The sequence below is a fragment of the Emydura macquarii genome, unplaced genomic scaffold (genome assembly GCF_026122565.2).
Source record: "Emydura macquarii macquarii isolate MOO-44397 ecotype Brisbane River unplaced genomic scaffold, CSIRO-AGI_Emac_v2 contig_212, whole genome shotgun sequence".
Taxonomy (NCBI): Eukaryota; Metazoa; Chordata; order Testudines; family Chelidae; genus Emydura; species Emydura macquarii.
In genome coordinates, this window is record NW_027130349.1 from 14,036,534 (window position 1) to 14,048,641 (window position 12,108).

Consider the following 12,108-nt stretch of genomic DNA (forward strand, 5'->3'; position numbering starts at 1 on the left):
TAAAAAGTTAACTTTCCTAGAACTGCAGGAGGGTGATCTACTTACTTTGAACAACTTTCAAAATGATTTTATCATTCACAGGAAGAGAAAATAGACCCACAAAATACATCTGAAGTAGAGGATACATCATGGAAATCTGCCAGTAGCTATAACTTGCTGAGAGCATCCCAAACTACATCTGATCTTAGTAAAGATGCTAGCTACTTACGTTTGTCTTTGGGGGAGTTCTTTGGTCAGAGATCGGAAGCTCTTGGCTGTCTTGGTGGAGGCAGTGATGTGAGAAGGGTATGTGGCTGATTAACAGTTTAATGCAAAGAACTAAAGAAAAGTACAAGAGGCATATAGTTGGAACTATTCTTATATTGTATTTTTAACTAATCTTCCAGAAGAGTCTGATCTTCTAGACTAGTAATTGCTAGTAATATTCTGTGCTGGCAAGTGAGGTAGAGAGTGGGTATAGGGTATGCCTTGTGTTAATTAATGGACCACTTTGACAACCAGTGGGTTTCAATTTCCACCTTTTGGAGAAGTGATATCATACATTGGGCTGTAGTACATAGTAAAAATAGGCCAGATCAGGAGAATCATTGGAGGTCTATGGAGATGATCCTCTTTTGGGGTAGTGGGAAAAATCTGTTCAACTAAATAAAAATGTTGTAACAATGGGGAAAAAAATATGTAGGTTTGTATATGTACTAGCTAAATACAGTCAATTTTTAGAATTTTATAATAGTTATTGAGGAAAAAATCGCTAACTAATTTATTTTGTTTACAGCCATCTTTTGGTTATCATATTACATCTCCAGAGAAGAGGCAACCTGTAGCTTTGTTAAGGCAATCTGATGCATCAAGAGGCAACTCTGACCAAGAGAATTCACAAATTTCTGATACATTATTTTCAGGTACTGTAAAATGGGTAAAACAGCAGGGTCAATTTAATGAATTGGTAACTATATATGAATATTTCTAACCACTAAGATTAGAATTAGTGAAGACAATAAGCTCTCAAAGGGGGAAATCATTTAATTATTTTTCACCAGTAGTTTTCTCCTCCCAGATGAAAGAACACAAAATCTTTATAAGGATTGCATAAAGTACTAATGCGTGAGAGTGGGAAGGAAGGTCCCAGAGACGCATCCTTTTTTTATAGCTCAAGGAAGAAAGGACCTCCAGAATGTTAGAGAACTTTCATACCCTCTTCCTTGTCACTTAAACTTCCCCTTAATGTTTCCCTTTCCGTCTGCCCCCGGAAGAGGACGCAGCCCCATAAGAGAACTGAATCTTAAAATAGATCTATATCCGGGAGTAGCACAATGTCAGCCAAAAAACATGGCCTCGCTCCTCTCAGGAAGACCATACACTTTTGGAATCACATAAGGATGAAGAACCCAATAAACAACACACTCCCTTGACCGATATTGCTTGAGAAAATTGCCGGAAGAATCATAATAGCTATTGAAATCATCATGAAAGTGAATCAAAATTAAAGAAAAGTGTCCCCTATTTTAAAATGATGGCAGACTTTATTATTCCTTTCCATGCCTCATTGGAATAAGTCTTATAAGAAGAGAGGAAAATACTAAGTGAAGGAAAGAGATTGCCATGTCTTGTCAATGACAAAAACAGATGCCACCAACAACATGGAGTTTATTCCTGGATGTGTTCAAATTTCAGGGCTTGGTGGCAATGTCCCTAGCAGCAGTTACTAACCCAAAGATCTTTTGACCAAAAGATAGAGCACGCTATAAAAGGCAGAGGATGTTTTAAAGTCCTTTCTCAAAGTGCTGGCTACAGCATGCTTTGGGAGGTTCACTAATAGGGCTTTTGTTCTGGTGCATTGACCTCAAGATCCACTGATGTGTGCAACAAAGATAAGATCCAATATCAGACTTTTCTAGCACGTGCATCTTTTTTGAAGATGGCTTTAAGGATGTCATGCCCTTGCAACAAGAGTTGTGGCCCCCAACACCATCATCAAGTGTCAGCTCTGGCTGCCACCTTGGGTGGCAAACAACTATTCTAAACTAAATCATGAAGAAGGGCTTTTTGAAGGAAAGCTGCACAAAAGTTCACCTCTAGACTACATTATGATGTAGTTACTGCAACTCTGTCTTTACTAGTGGTGTGGTGATGGAGTTGTATTGGCAATAGGAATATACAGTTACATTGTCACAGGAAAAAGAGTAGTGTAGACAATGATATAAAAGGGAATAGTTGGTAAAAAATATCATCAATTTGCAAAACTTTCTCCCCCTTAAATTAATACATTTAAACTGCCCTAAATTGTCAGGTTCTGAAATCTTCCATTGACTTAAAGGTTAAGTCCTTTCTTCTTTCCGTTCTCCCATGAGGGAGTGTTCCCTGGGACTTTTCTCCTACACCAAGGCTTTCACAGTGCTCTGTATCATGTTCATGTCTCTTCCCTTATCCTGTAGCATTTCTGGGCGTGGAGAGAAGCCTGTTCCTCTGGTGCAGCCTTGTCTCAAGCTGCAGCCTAGTGGAAATGGTACCTGTCTGGCTTTCAGCCCAGGGTCCCTTACTCTGCCAGGGAAAGGGGCTCAGACTCTGAAAGTTGGGAAAGAGAGGGTCTTTCTCTCCGTCTCTCGTTCTCTACCGTTCCCTCACCCCACAGACTGGCTGCACATTAAAGCCTTTAGAGCCCTTCAGGCAGTTTGTGACCAGAACTGAGGCAAAGGAGGATTCAACTCCCCACGAATTTACATCATCATGAGATTTAAATGATCCATGTTTAAAACGATCCTGATTTACTGAAGAAAGCCCCGACAGGTACTAGGTTGCTTCTACAGTACTTACTTGGGTGGTAATCAACCTAGGGGAGCAGGCAGGCACCCTTTCAGGCTTCCGGGGACATCTACTGGAGGTGTGTGTACCAATACCCTGCCTCTGTCGTGTGGGCCCCATGACAGAATGGATGGCACACTATCTCCCACCTGTATATAGCCAGGGAAGGTACCTCACACACATCAGAAAAACAACCACCAAAAACCCCTATACCTACAGGACTTTTGAAGGACAGGATATCAGTCAGTGGCTTGCAAGGAACTCAGACTTCGCTTTCAGGCATTGTTAGATAAATGTTTTCCTGTTAATGCCAACTGTGAGGAAATCATAAGATCCAAACGAGGGACATCTCATTCAACTATATGTTAAACTAAAATGTTTATATGAAAACAAATATAGATTTTGGAAGCCTTAAGGATGGTTCAGCAGTAGTTCCATCAGTGAATGACAGTCTCAAGTTCAGAAGGGGTCTTCCTTCCAGAAGACCCCATAGACCATAAGAGTGATGACACTGCACAGCAATTTCAAAGTATCAGATATAGCCATTTATATCAAAAGTTTTTCATATATTTAAAAAAGGGAGCCTACTTTGTGGCAAACCAAATGGTTCATTGTTTAGGAGTATGATCCTTGCTTGGTGTTAGATGTTTCAGGTTCTGTCTTGTTCACGTTCTTGATGTGACTTTTGTGATGACTTCTAAACAATGGATTCTAACTTGGTGGCTACAAGGAAGCCATCACACTCATCCTAAATGTCTTGTGCAACCAGACTTATAGATGAGGAGCTATTGGGGGAAGGATTAGATAAAATAGTAACAGAGATTGTAGAGAGACCTAAATCCTCACTCTCAAAGCAAATAGAGCAATTTGCTACTTGCTACAAACACCAAAAATATCCAAGAAGAGACTATTATCCGAGCAGAGGGAAAAATCTGGAGCAGAAGCTCCTAAGGAAACCTAGTTAAATTTTCTTCCAAACCATCAAAATTCTCAGCATGACACAGACAAAAAGAGCATTTGTGTATGAGCGCTAACGATTCCTGTACAAGACTTTCTTCTGATCGACCCTCTGCACCTACAGCCTTACATGGTAGTCACAGCAAGGCAAAGTTTGCATGTTATGTAACTATACCCATGCACAGATAACATGCCAATCTGTACTCTGTCCATAGAAACAGATTCATTCATAAATGAACAGCTGCAAGAAAGGATTCATAGACACAAATTCTTCAAAATCAGTAAGAGCATTTGATCCTAGTGCAGAGAATTGTCCACCTAGAGGTCAAAACAGACTTAGCTGTAACTTTATCATAGTGGTAAGGATTTGCAAAGATCCAAAACTTCATTGCATCACATCAATTATTTCCTGAGGGGTCATCAGTAGCCAATTATCTTCAGTGGATAGGATTGCTAGTGCCATGCATCAGCTTTGTCTCCTGAGTGGATTTCTCAAAATGCATCTGCTGAAATACCTTCTGAAAACATAGAACCATGTACTTGATATAGTGCAAAACCAGGTGTTATTCTCAGATCACATCCAGGTGTACCCTCCTGCCCACAAAGGGGGGTAACATGCTGAAAGTCTACCCAATTTTTGCTCTAGATCCTTGCATACTCACTAGGGAAGCAAGCATACTTGGAAGACAAAATTTCAAAATCTCACAGTATACATCATTTTAGTTCATTTTAACACATCAGTGTCTCACTTAAGAAAGTAAATAAATAAAAACAAACCTCACAAACTTGGCCATATGGGATGCGACCAATGGGCCATCAAGTCCAAGTCTGACCATGACCAGTACCAACTGCAGCAGTAGGATGTGCAAGAAACCACAGAGGGAGAAATTATGGTACTTGCAGAGGAAGTCTATCTCCCACTGGAGGTTGGTTTATGATTGAGGCATGAGTATTTATATCCCTTCCGAAAGCAGGGAGTAACCATAGTCAAAACTTCTTTGTGACAATGGAAATGATATCCTGGGCAGAGAAGACTCTTAACTTTCCAGACATTTCACACAAACGATACAAAAAAGGGGGAGTTGAGGTTGTCGTCCTAGTTCTCCACTGGCCCAGAAGGTGTTTTGGCTAGTTAGATAGCTAAGAACTGTACATTGTACCCGCAGAACTTGAAGCAAGAACTTCTTGATTCAGACTGGGCAGTATCCAGTTGGAGCTTGGGTCATTTTCTGTATTGGGGTTTAAGGAGGCTTTGACATCTGGCTCAAAAGTCCTCTGTCAGAGAAGGAATGTATGCTGGACTTGGACCAGATTGTTTCCTCTCCTGCCATTAAGAAGGAAGGATTAAAAAAGAGAAGACACAACCTGCCACACTAACTTCTGAAAGTCACAGGGTTGGATTCGGATTTCAACCAGTGCTGATATCTCATCAATTCCTGGAACAAATATCTGAGTATTACCTGTGCTGGGCTCTGACTGTTGCAGTGGCCAATGAGAAGTCTGAGCAAGAAATGGTCCATCTTTCCTCTCTCAGTACAAGCATCTTAGGAAGATTGCTTTCTTCAAGTGATGTCCCTATGGGTACTCCACTTCAGGTGATTGTGCGCCCCTACACCTCTAGTCGGAGAATTTTGACAGCAGTACCCGGTTGGGCTGCACATATGCTCTCCCCGTCTCATGCTTGTAGCAATGGTTAAGTAGTGCTGTGAAACCAATTTCCATTCCCCAGTTCTTTCTCAACCACTCTTGGTCCAAGTTGGAGCTCAGGCAGTACATCTACTAGACTTCTCTCAAATCTAGATTAAATGTAATTGTGGTGGTGTTGTTGTTGTAGTAGTAGTAGTAGGAGATAGGAAACGAGTTCTGTCTATTCTATCCCTTTTCTTTTTGTTATGTTTCATTCATTCTTGGGATAATTTCATCTGAGAATGCCTGCCCGTGTTGCCTGGTTTTAAACGTTCTGTCCTGCTGAGAGGCAATTCCAGTTTCGGACAGACATTCCCAGTGTGTCTGCTGCTTGTTGGAAATGCATATGCCCCAAACTGCACCCATTGCCATAGCATTAAGGCCCATGATAGGAAAGCAAGGGACCTTAAACTCAAACTGATCCTTACGGAAAAATCTCTCTTGTGTAAGAAGGACCTGGGACCGCAAACTTCTCCTAGTCATTGGTCACCTACCTCAGCTTCTGACAGACCTCCCTTGCCGACTTGGCATGGAATTGACCTGTCCCGTAAAAAGAAGGCAAGAAAGAGAGCTACCTCTTCTCCGACAAGACCATCTCAAAAAAGAAGTGTTCCCCGACTCACTCCACATCATCGGTACCAACCCCACTGCAAATAAGTTACCTACAAGTCGGCAGGATCTTCAAGTACCTCCAGTACTGCCAAAGCCTGTGACCCTAAGTGCTGGCATAAGGACTTAAAAGTTGCCGCAGCACTGGAGTCACCTGTTCTTTGTACCAGTATAGCATCTGTGCTTTCAGTCCCACCTCCTACATCAACAAATACATTCGCCCCTCCTCTCTCTCTAGCGAGGATGAAGACGGTGAAGTGGGAGAGGTGTTTTCATCACAGCATTCTTCAATCATACAGGGAAGCATCAGATAAGAACTACAGGAACAGCTAGATCACCATTCAAACTGTATGTGAAGGTGCACAACGGGTCATTTGGTTGCCACTAGTATGACCTTAGAGGAAGAGATTATAGAATGTTCAGTCTAAAGTAGAAGACTTCTTCTTTCCTTTTGAGAAACCCATGTTTAGAAATAATATGCATAATAGACCCAAGAAAGTAACTTTAAGATGTTTATTCATACAGGAAATGTATCCGCCCTACACATTTGAACATTTCCAAAGACCCATCTACAAAAGTTTTTCTCTTCAATGTAGACTGCTGATGCCAAGGAGATCCTCATTTGCAGCTTGTAATCGATACTGGATATCAGACTAAACAAATGCATTAAAGTGTTAAAAATCCATGTTGAATATACTATTATCGATGATATCATGCTTGACACCCAAAGTGAAACTCCAACATCCGTACGTTTAGCCAGACAATCCACTGAAGATTTTTCATTGGCAAAAATTCCTGATTAGAGTACTTCCTTTTTGGTTTGTCTACAGTTCTAAAAGTCTTCCCCAAATAACTTAACTTTAGTGACAACTCAGTTAAGATATTAAGGTAGTCACCTAAATTATTTGGCAATTGGTTTCTAAAAGTACATTTTTCTCTTTGTATAGTGTGTGCCCATGTTTGTCGCTACGTTTATAATTTATGCCTAATCGGAATTCATTTTGAACTGAGTTTATAGATTTTTTTTTTTAAATGGTTGCCAACATCATATAAGACTTCCTAGACATCTTGTCATCTGCAAGATCTCAACCAGCTGTTTCCAGCACCCATATAATGCTATTTGTCAGAGGTGGAGACTTTGGAAGTGGTTTAGGGATGGAACATGCAGCCTTTTTTTACTAGGCCCAAGAAGGCCCATGACAGTCTAGTAGACAGTTAAAAAATGCCTGCACCAGGGTGCCAGTTGATTCTCTGTTGGCATGCAGTCATAAAGCATTTTAACACTTGCTTTGGACAAAATTTTGGAAGGTCACTTGGATTATCTTGCAATTCATGGTCTCTGGAAATCCAAAGTATCAAGTCATCTGTAAATGCCTTGTAGCTGAGAGTAATATATATGGCATTTCAGGGGGGTTGCCCCGAAAGAGGCACAAGCCAGTGCAGCAATTGACCATGGTTACCTTTATCTACGTGCTTGCTTGCTTTTGTCTATTCTTGTCAGGAGGTTGTGATGTTTTGTGAAATGTCTTCTCCTTCTAATCATAGAATCATAGAATATTAGAGTTGGAAGGGACCTCAGGAGGTCATCTAGTCCAACCCCCTGCTCAAAGCAGGACCAACCTCAGCTATATCATCTGGCCCTCCATCTTCTCAAAAAGGAAAATATTTTGGCTGATAATCTGAGTCAGAAACACAATATTTAGCACAACTGTTCATTGAAGGACACATCACATAGATCTTCCAGACGTGGGGGATACCTTTTAATACACTTATGTGTTTCAAGGGACACCAAAAATCTCTTCTGTTTTGTGCCAGAGAAATCAAATTCTGATTCTCTGATGAATGCCTTTTTTCCCCTAGATTGTAGCAGGATTTTTAGTGTGCTTTTCTGCCTATACTTTTAGGTGAGAGGAACATCAAGAAGATCTGACAAGACAAAGCTCATAGGACATTGACAGTTTTAACTTGAATGTCATTTTTAATTCTCTTTGTCGTAGTATCAATACTTCCAGGCCAGCTACCAGTTCTAACCACATGACTTTGCTTTTACCATAGAATAAATTGTTTGTTTGAATCTGAAACCACTGTAGTGGCATGCAGTTGTTTTGAGTCATCTTAGAAAATTCAAGATAATTCTTTTGCAGACTTAGAAGCCTTCAATAAGAAAAAATCTTGAAGTGCAAGTTTTTATTGCAGATGTTCTGTTGGTTTCTGTAGTTCCTTTCGTTTGGGTCTTACTCAGTTTGGTTGTATTTCAATGCCGTTTCAGGCATGTCTGTTTTTAGTAGGAGCTGTACTAGTCTATCTCCAGTGCATGGTTCTTCCATCTTTACTCCGTCTTTTATGAAAAGAGATTTTTGAATTATCTTTTTTTGTGAACCAGCACCTTTTTGGGACATAAACTTGGAAACCAGTGCAACTGTCTTTGAGATGTTAGTTAATAAAAGGATTCTTTTACTCTTTAAAAAAAACTGTTTTCTCAGAGGAGAGATTTGAGAAGGGATTTGAAGGTGGATAATACGTAGCTTTGTGGATGTTTATAGGGTGTGCTTCCCAAATCTTTGGAGTAGCATGAAAAAAAGTAGGAAGTTGCTTGTTTGGAAATTTAATAAGTGGGCAGTGGTGGCTGCATCATGGGCTAATCAGAAGCAAGCATTGACAGTTTGATGGCGAATGAGAGGTAGGGTGGGAATTAACTATGAAGGGCCTTGAAAGTGAAAACAAGCAACTTATGTCTCATGTGATATATAAGTGGGGAGAGAGAGTGGAGAGATTCAAAAGAGGGGTGAAATGGTCAAAACACCACGTTAGGAAAATAAACTTTTCAGCAGCATTCTGGATGGATATGAGATGGGCAAGATTGGATTTGTCATGTTCATAGAGAAGGACGTTGCTGTAATCAAGATGAGAGAAAAGAACTTGGATAAGAGTTTTTTAGCTGTGTAGATAGATAGGAAAGGCCATATCTTCAGGGTTTTACTCAAAAGGAATTGGTTACAAATAGAATCTAGAAAGAAGTCAGTTGAAGATGACCATGCCTATGTAAGTGGTGTCCACAGTGATCAAGAAAAGAAGTAACAAGGAGGGCACTGGGGGAAAGATTAAGAGCTGTGTTTTAGCCATGCTGAGCTTAAGCTGACAGCTATGAACCCATGAGATGTTTGAGAGACAAGCCAAGAATTTAGATTAGACAGGAGGAGTCTGATCTGAAGCAGAGATCAGTGAATTGTTCACACAGAAATGGTAATGGAACTTTGTGTTTGCAAATATTACTCAGAGATAGGGTGTAGAAGGAGAAGAGAAGGTGACCAAGGACAGCTCTGTGAAACCTCTGCAGAAAGCTGGAGGGAGCATGAGGAACATCATCCAGAGCACATGCTACAGAGCAATTAGAGAGTGGGAGGACCAGAAGAAGACAAAGATTTCAAGATGCATATGGTTGATGGTGTCAAAGGTGGCTGACAGGTCAGTGAGGATGAAATACTGATTCTGAACTTTAGCTAGGAAAAGATCATTAGTGATTTTAACAAGTGGTTTTTGTGGAGTACAAGAGGTGGAGGCTGGACTGGAGAAGGTCTAGGCTGGAACTGTAGGAGAGGAACTCCCAACATTGATTGTAGACAGCACATTCAATGAGCTTTGAGATCAAAGAAAAATATGGTGGTAATTGGAGAAGCAAGTGGAGTCCAAGTTGAGTTTTTTAAGATGGGAGAGACTGGAACATGCCTGCATTATGAGGAGAAAGAGCTGGAGGAGAACAAGAGCTTAAGGAGAAAAGTAAGGGAAGAGATGAGAGTAAGCACAAGGGAGATCAAGAGATGGGGTGGGGTCACTGTAGCAAATACAGGTGTTTATGGGAGAAGAGCAGATGACAACTTCTGCAGTTGTAAGAGGAGAAGGAAGAGAGTTGGAGGAGGGGAAGGGAAGGGAAGGCAAGCTGAGGAGAGGGTGGAATGTTTTTTGTCAGTTTTCTTCTGGAATATATTTGTGAGATCCTGTTTGGAGAGAACAGTGCAGGCAGCAGGAGTAGAGGGTTTGAGGAGGGAATCAAAAGATGGCTAGGTGCCCAAGAGTATGAATCACTTTGTTGCCACCTGCCTGCAGTATGAGGTGTTACCTCCCTGACACAACCAGTCTGTCAGCCACTCAAGCACTCTCCTCTGGGCTATACCAGCCTTCTCTTTACTCTGTAGGTTAACAATAGATGCATCCCACTGTTGTGGACACTACTACAGTGTCCCCCTGTGATATTCAGCCTCTGATCTCTGGATATCCACAGAAATCCCAGATCTTCCATTCCCAAAGAAGCAGTGCATCTCAGTTTCACCTTAGTCCAGTAGTGCTATGTCACACACACTACTTGAGTTCAATTATGGTATTTGAGAGAGAATTATTTGAGAAAGAATAGAGATTCAAATGGAAGCAAGTGTGAATGATGGAAACGAAGGATTTAAGTAAAAACCAAAACCATAAAACATGAACAAGGGCCTACCTTTATTAATAGTTACCTTTCCTATCTAATAAAGTAGATTCCCACCCCAAAGTTCAGTCTTCGGCAGTATTTGCTAGCTCAAAGGAGCGAGGAATAGGAGCGAAACTTCATCAGGGTATCTCCTCAGTCGGTGTGCTCCCTATCTGGATTCCAGTCCCACCCCACCCCTCATCCCCTCTGCTGTGGGCTCTATGCCTGTCAGTAAGAGGGACCTGGAGGGACATCGACCTACATAGCCCCATAAGAGCTCGTATGCACCACGGGATGATGCATATGCAGGCCGACAGATACTACTTCAAACAGTTCTAGCTCCAATACATGGCATGCATGTGCAGCCGTGTATGGAATCCAGATAGGGACCACACATCTCAAAGAACCTCCAATTACAGTAAGTAACCTCCATATATACATCTCACAATGATGAGCATCAATAAGTTACAATCCTTCAGTAGAGACCTCACTTGATACCCTTTATGGCTAAATACCATGAAAGTGGTGCTTTGGGTGTCATGAGTTTGTCAGGTCTGAGCATGAGTTGCCTCTAAAGAACAGTGAATCCTTTGCCAGTTGGCACCAATGGGCCTCTGTGCCGTATTGGTATTGTGGGGTGAGATTCAGTTAAGTTGGAGAAATAGTTATACAACAAGGAAGATAGCAGAACTGAGGGAGAAGGGCTCCCAAAGAAGCAGTACAAACCAATTTATGAGTTATAGATCAGATCACAGCTCCACTTAACACACAGCCCTTAGATATGTTTCCAGTGAAAACAAATACATTTATTAAGAAAGTATAGAGATTCCCAGTGATAGCAGGTAGAAGTATTGGAAAAAAAGGCTACATGTAAAATAAAATCACTCATTCTAGTGCCTAAGCTTAATTAGACTTGAGAATATCTTGTTAATTAAGTATTGCTCACCAGTGCTTTCCAGCCGGACAGGCCGTGATCCCTTTTTTTATGAGACAAGGCATAGAATCATAGAAGTGTAGGACTGGAAGGGACCTCAATAAGTCATCTAGTCTGGTCCCATGCCCTCGAAGCAGGACTACAGAATAACTCAACCATTCCTGACAGGTTTGTCTAACCTGTTCTTAAAAACCTCCAATGATGGAGATTCCACCGTCTCCTAGGCAATTTATTCCAGTGCTTAACCCTGATAGGAAGTTCTTCGTAACATCCAACCTAAACCTCCCTGCAATGTAAGCCCATTGCTTCTTGTATTATCTCAGATGTTAACGAGAACAATTTTTCACTCTTCTCAAGCTTTTATGTACTTGAAAACTGTTACAATGTCCTAGTCTTCTTTTCTCCAGACTAAACAAACCCAATTTTTTCAGTCTTCTCTCATGTGTCATGTTTTCTAGACCTTTAATCATTTTGTTGCTCTTATCTGGACTTTCTCCTATTTTTCCACCTCTTTCCTGAGTTGTGGCACCCAGAACAGGACACAATACTCCAATTGAGGCCTTATCAGAGTAGAGTGGAAGAATTACTTCTTGTGTCTTGCTTATAACACTCCTGCTAATATATTTCAGAATTATGTTTGATTATATAACTCTGTTGA

General features: G+C 41.0%; 1 protein-coding gene across 1 annotated transcript in view; it reads left to right on the forward strand.

Moving 5' to 3' along the window:
* Positions 1-12,108, forward strand: part of CEP192 (centrosomal protein 192) — a 211,473-nt gene that overhangs the window by 70,694 nt on the left and 128,671 nt on the right. The window contains exons 22-23 of the mRNA XM_067546060.1: positions 82-285; positions 776-902. Coding sequence (XP_067402161.1) covers positions 82-285; positions 776-902 — 331 coding nt within the window. The remainder of the gene's footprint in view (positions 1-81; positions 286-775; positions 903-12,108) is intronic.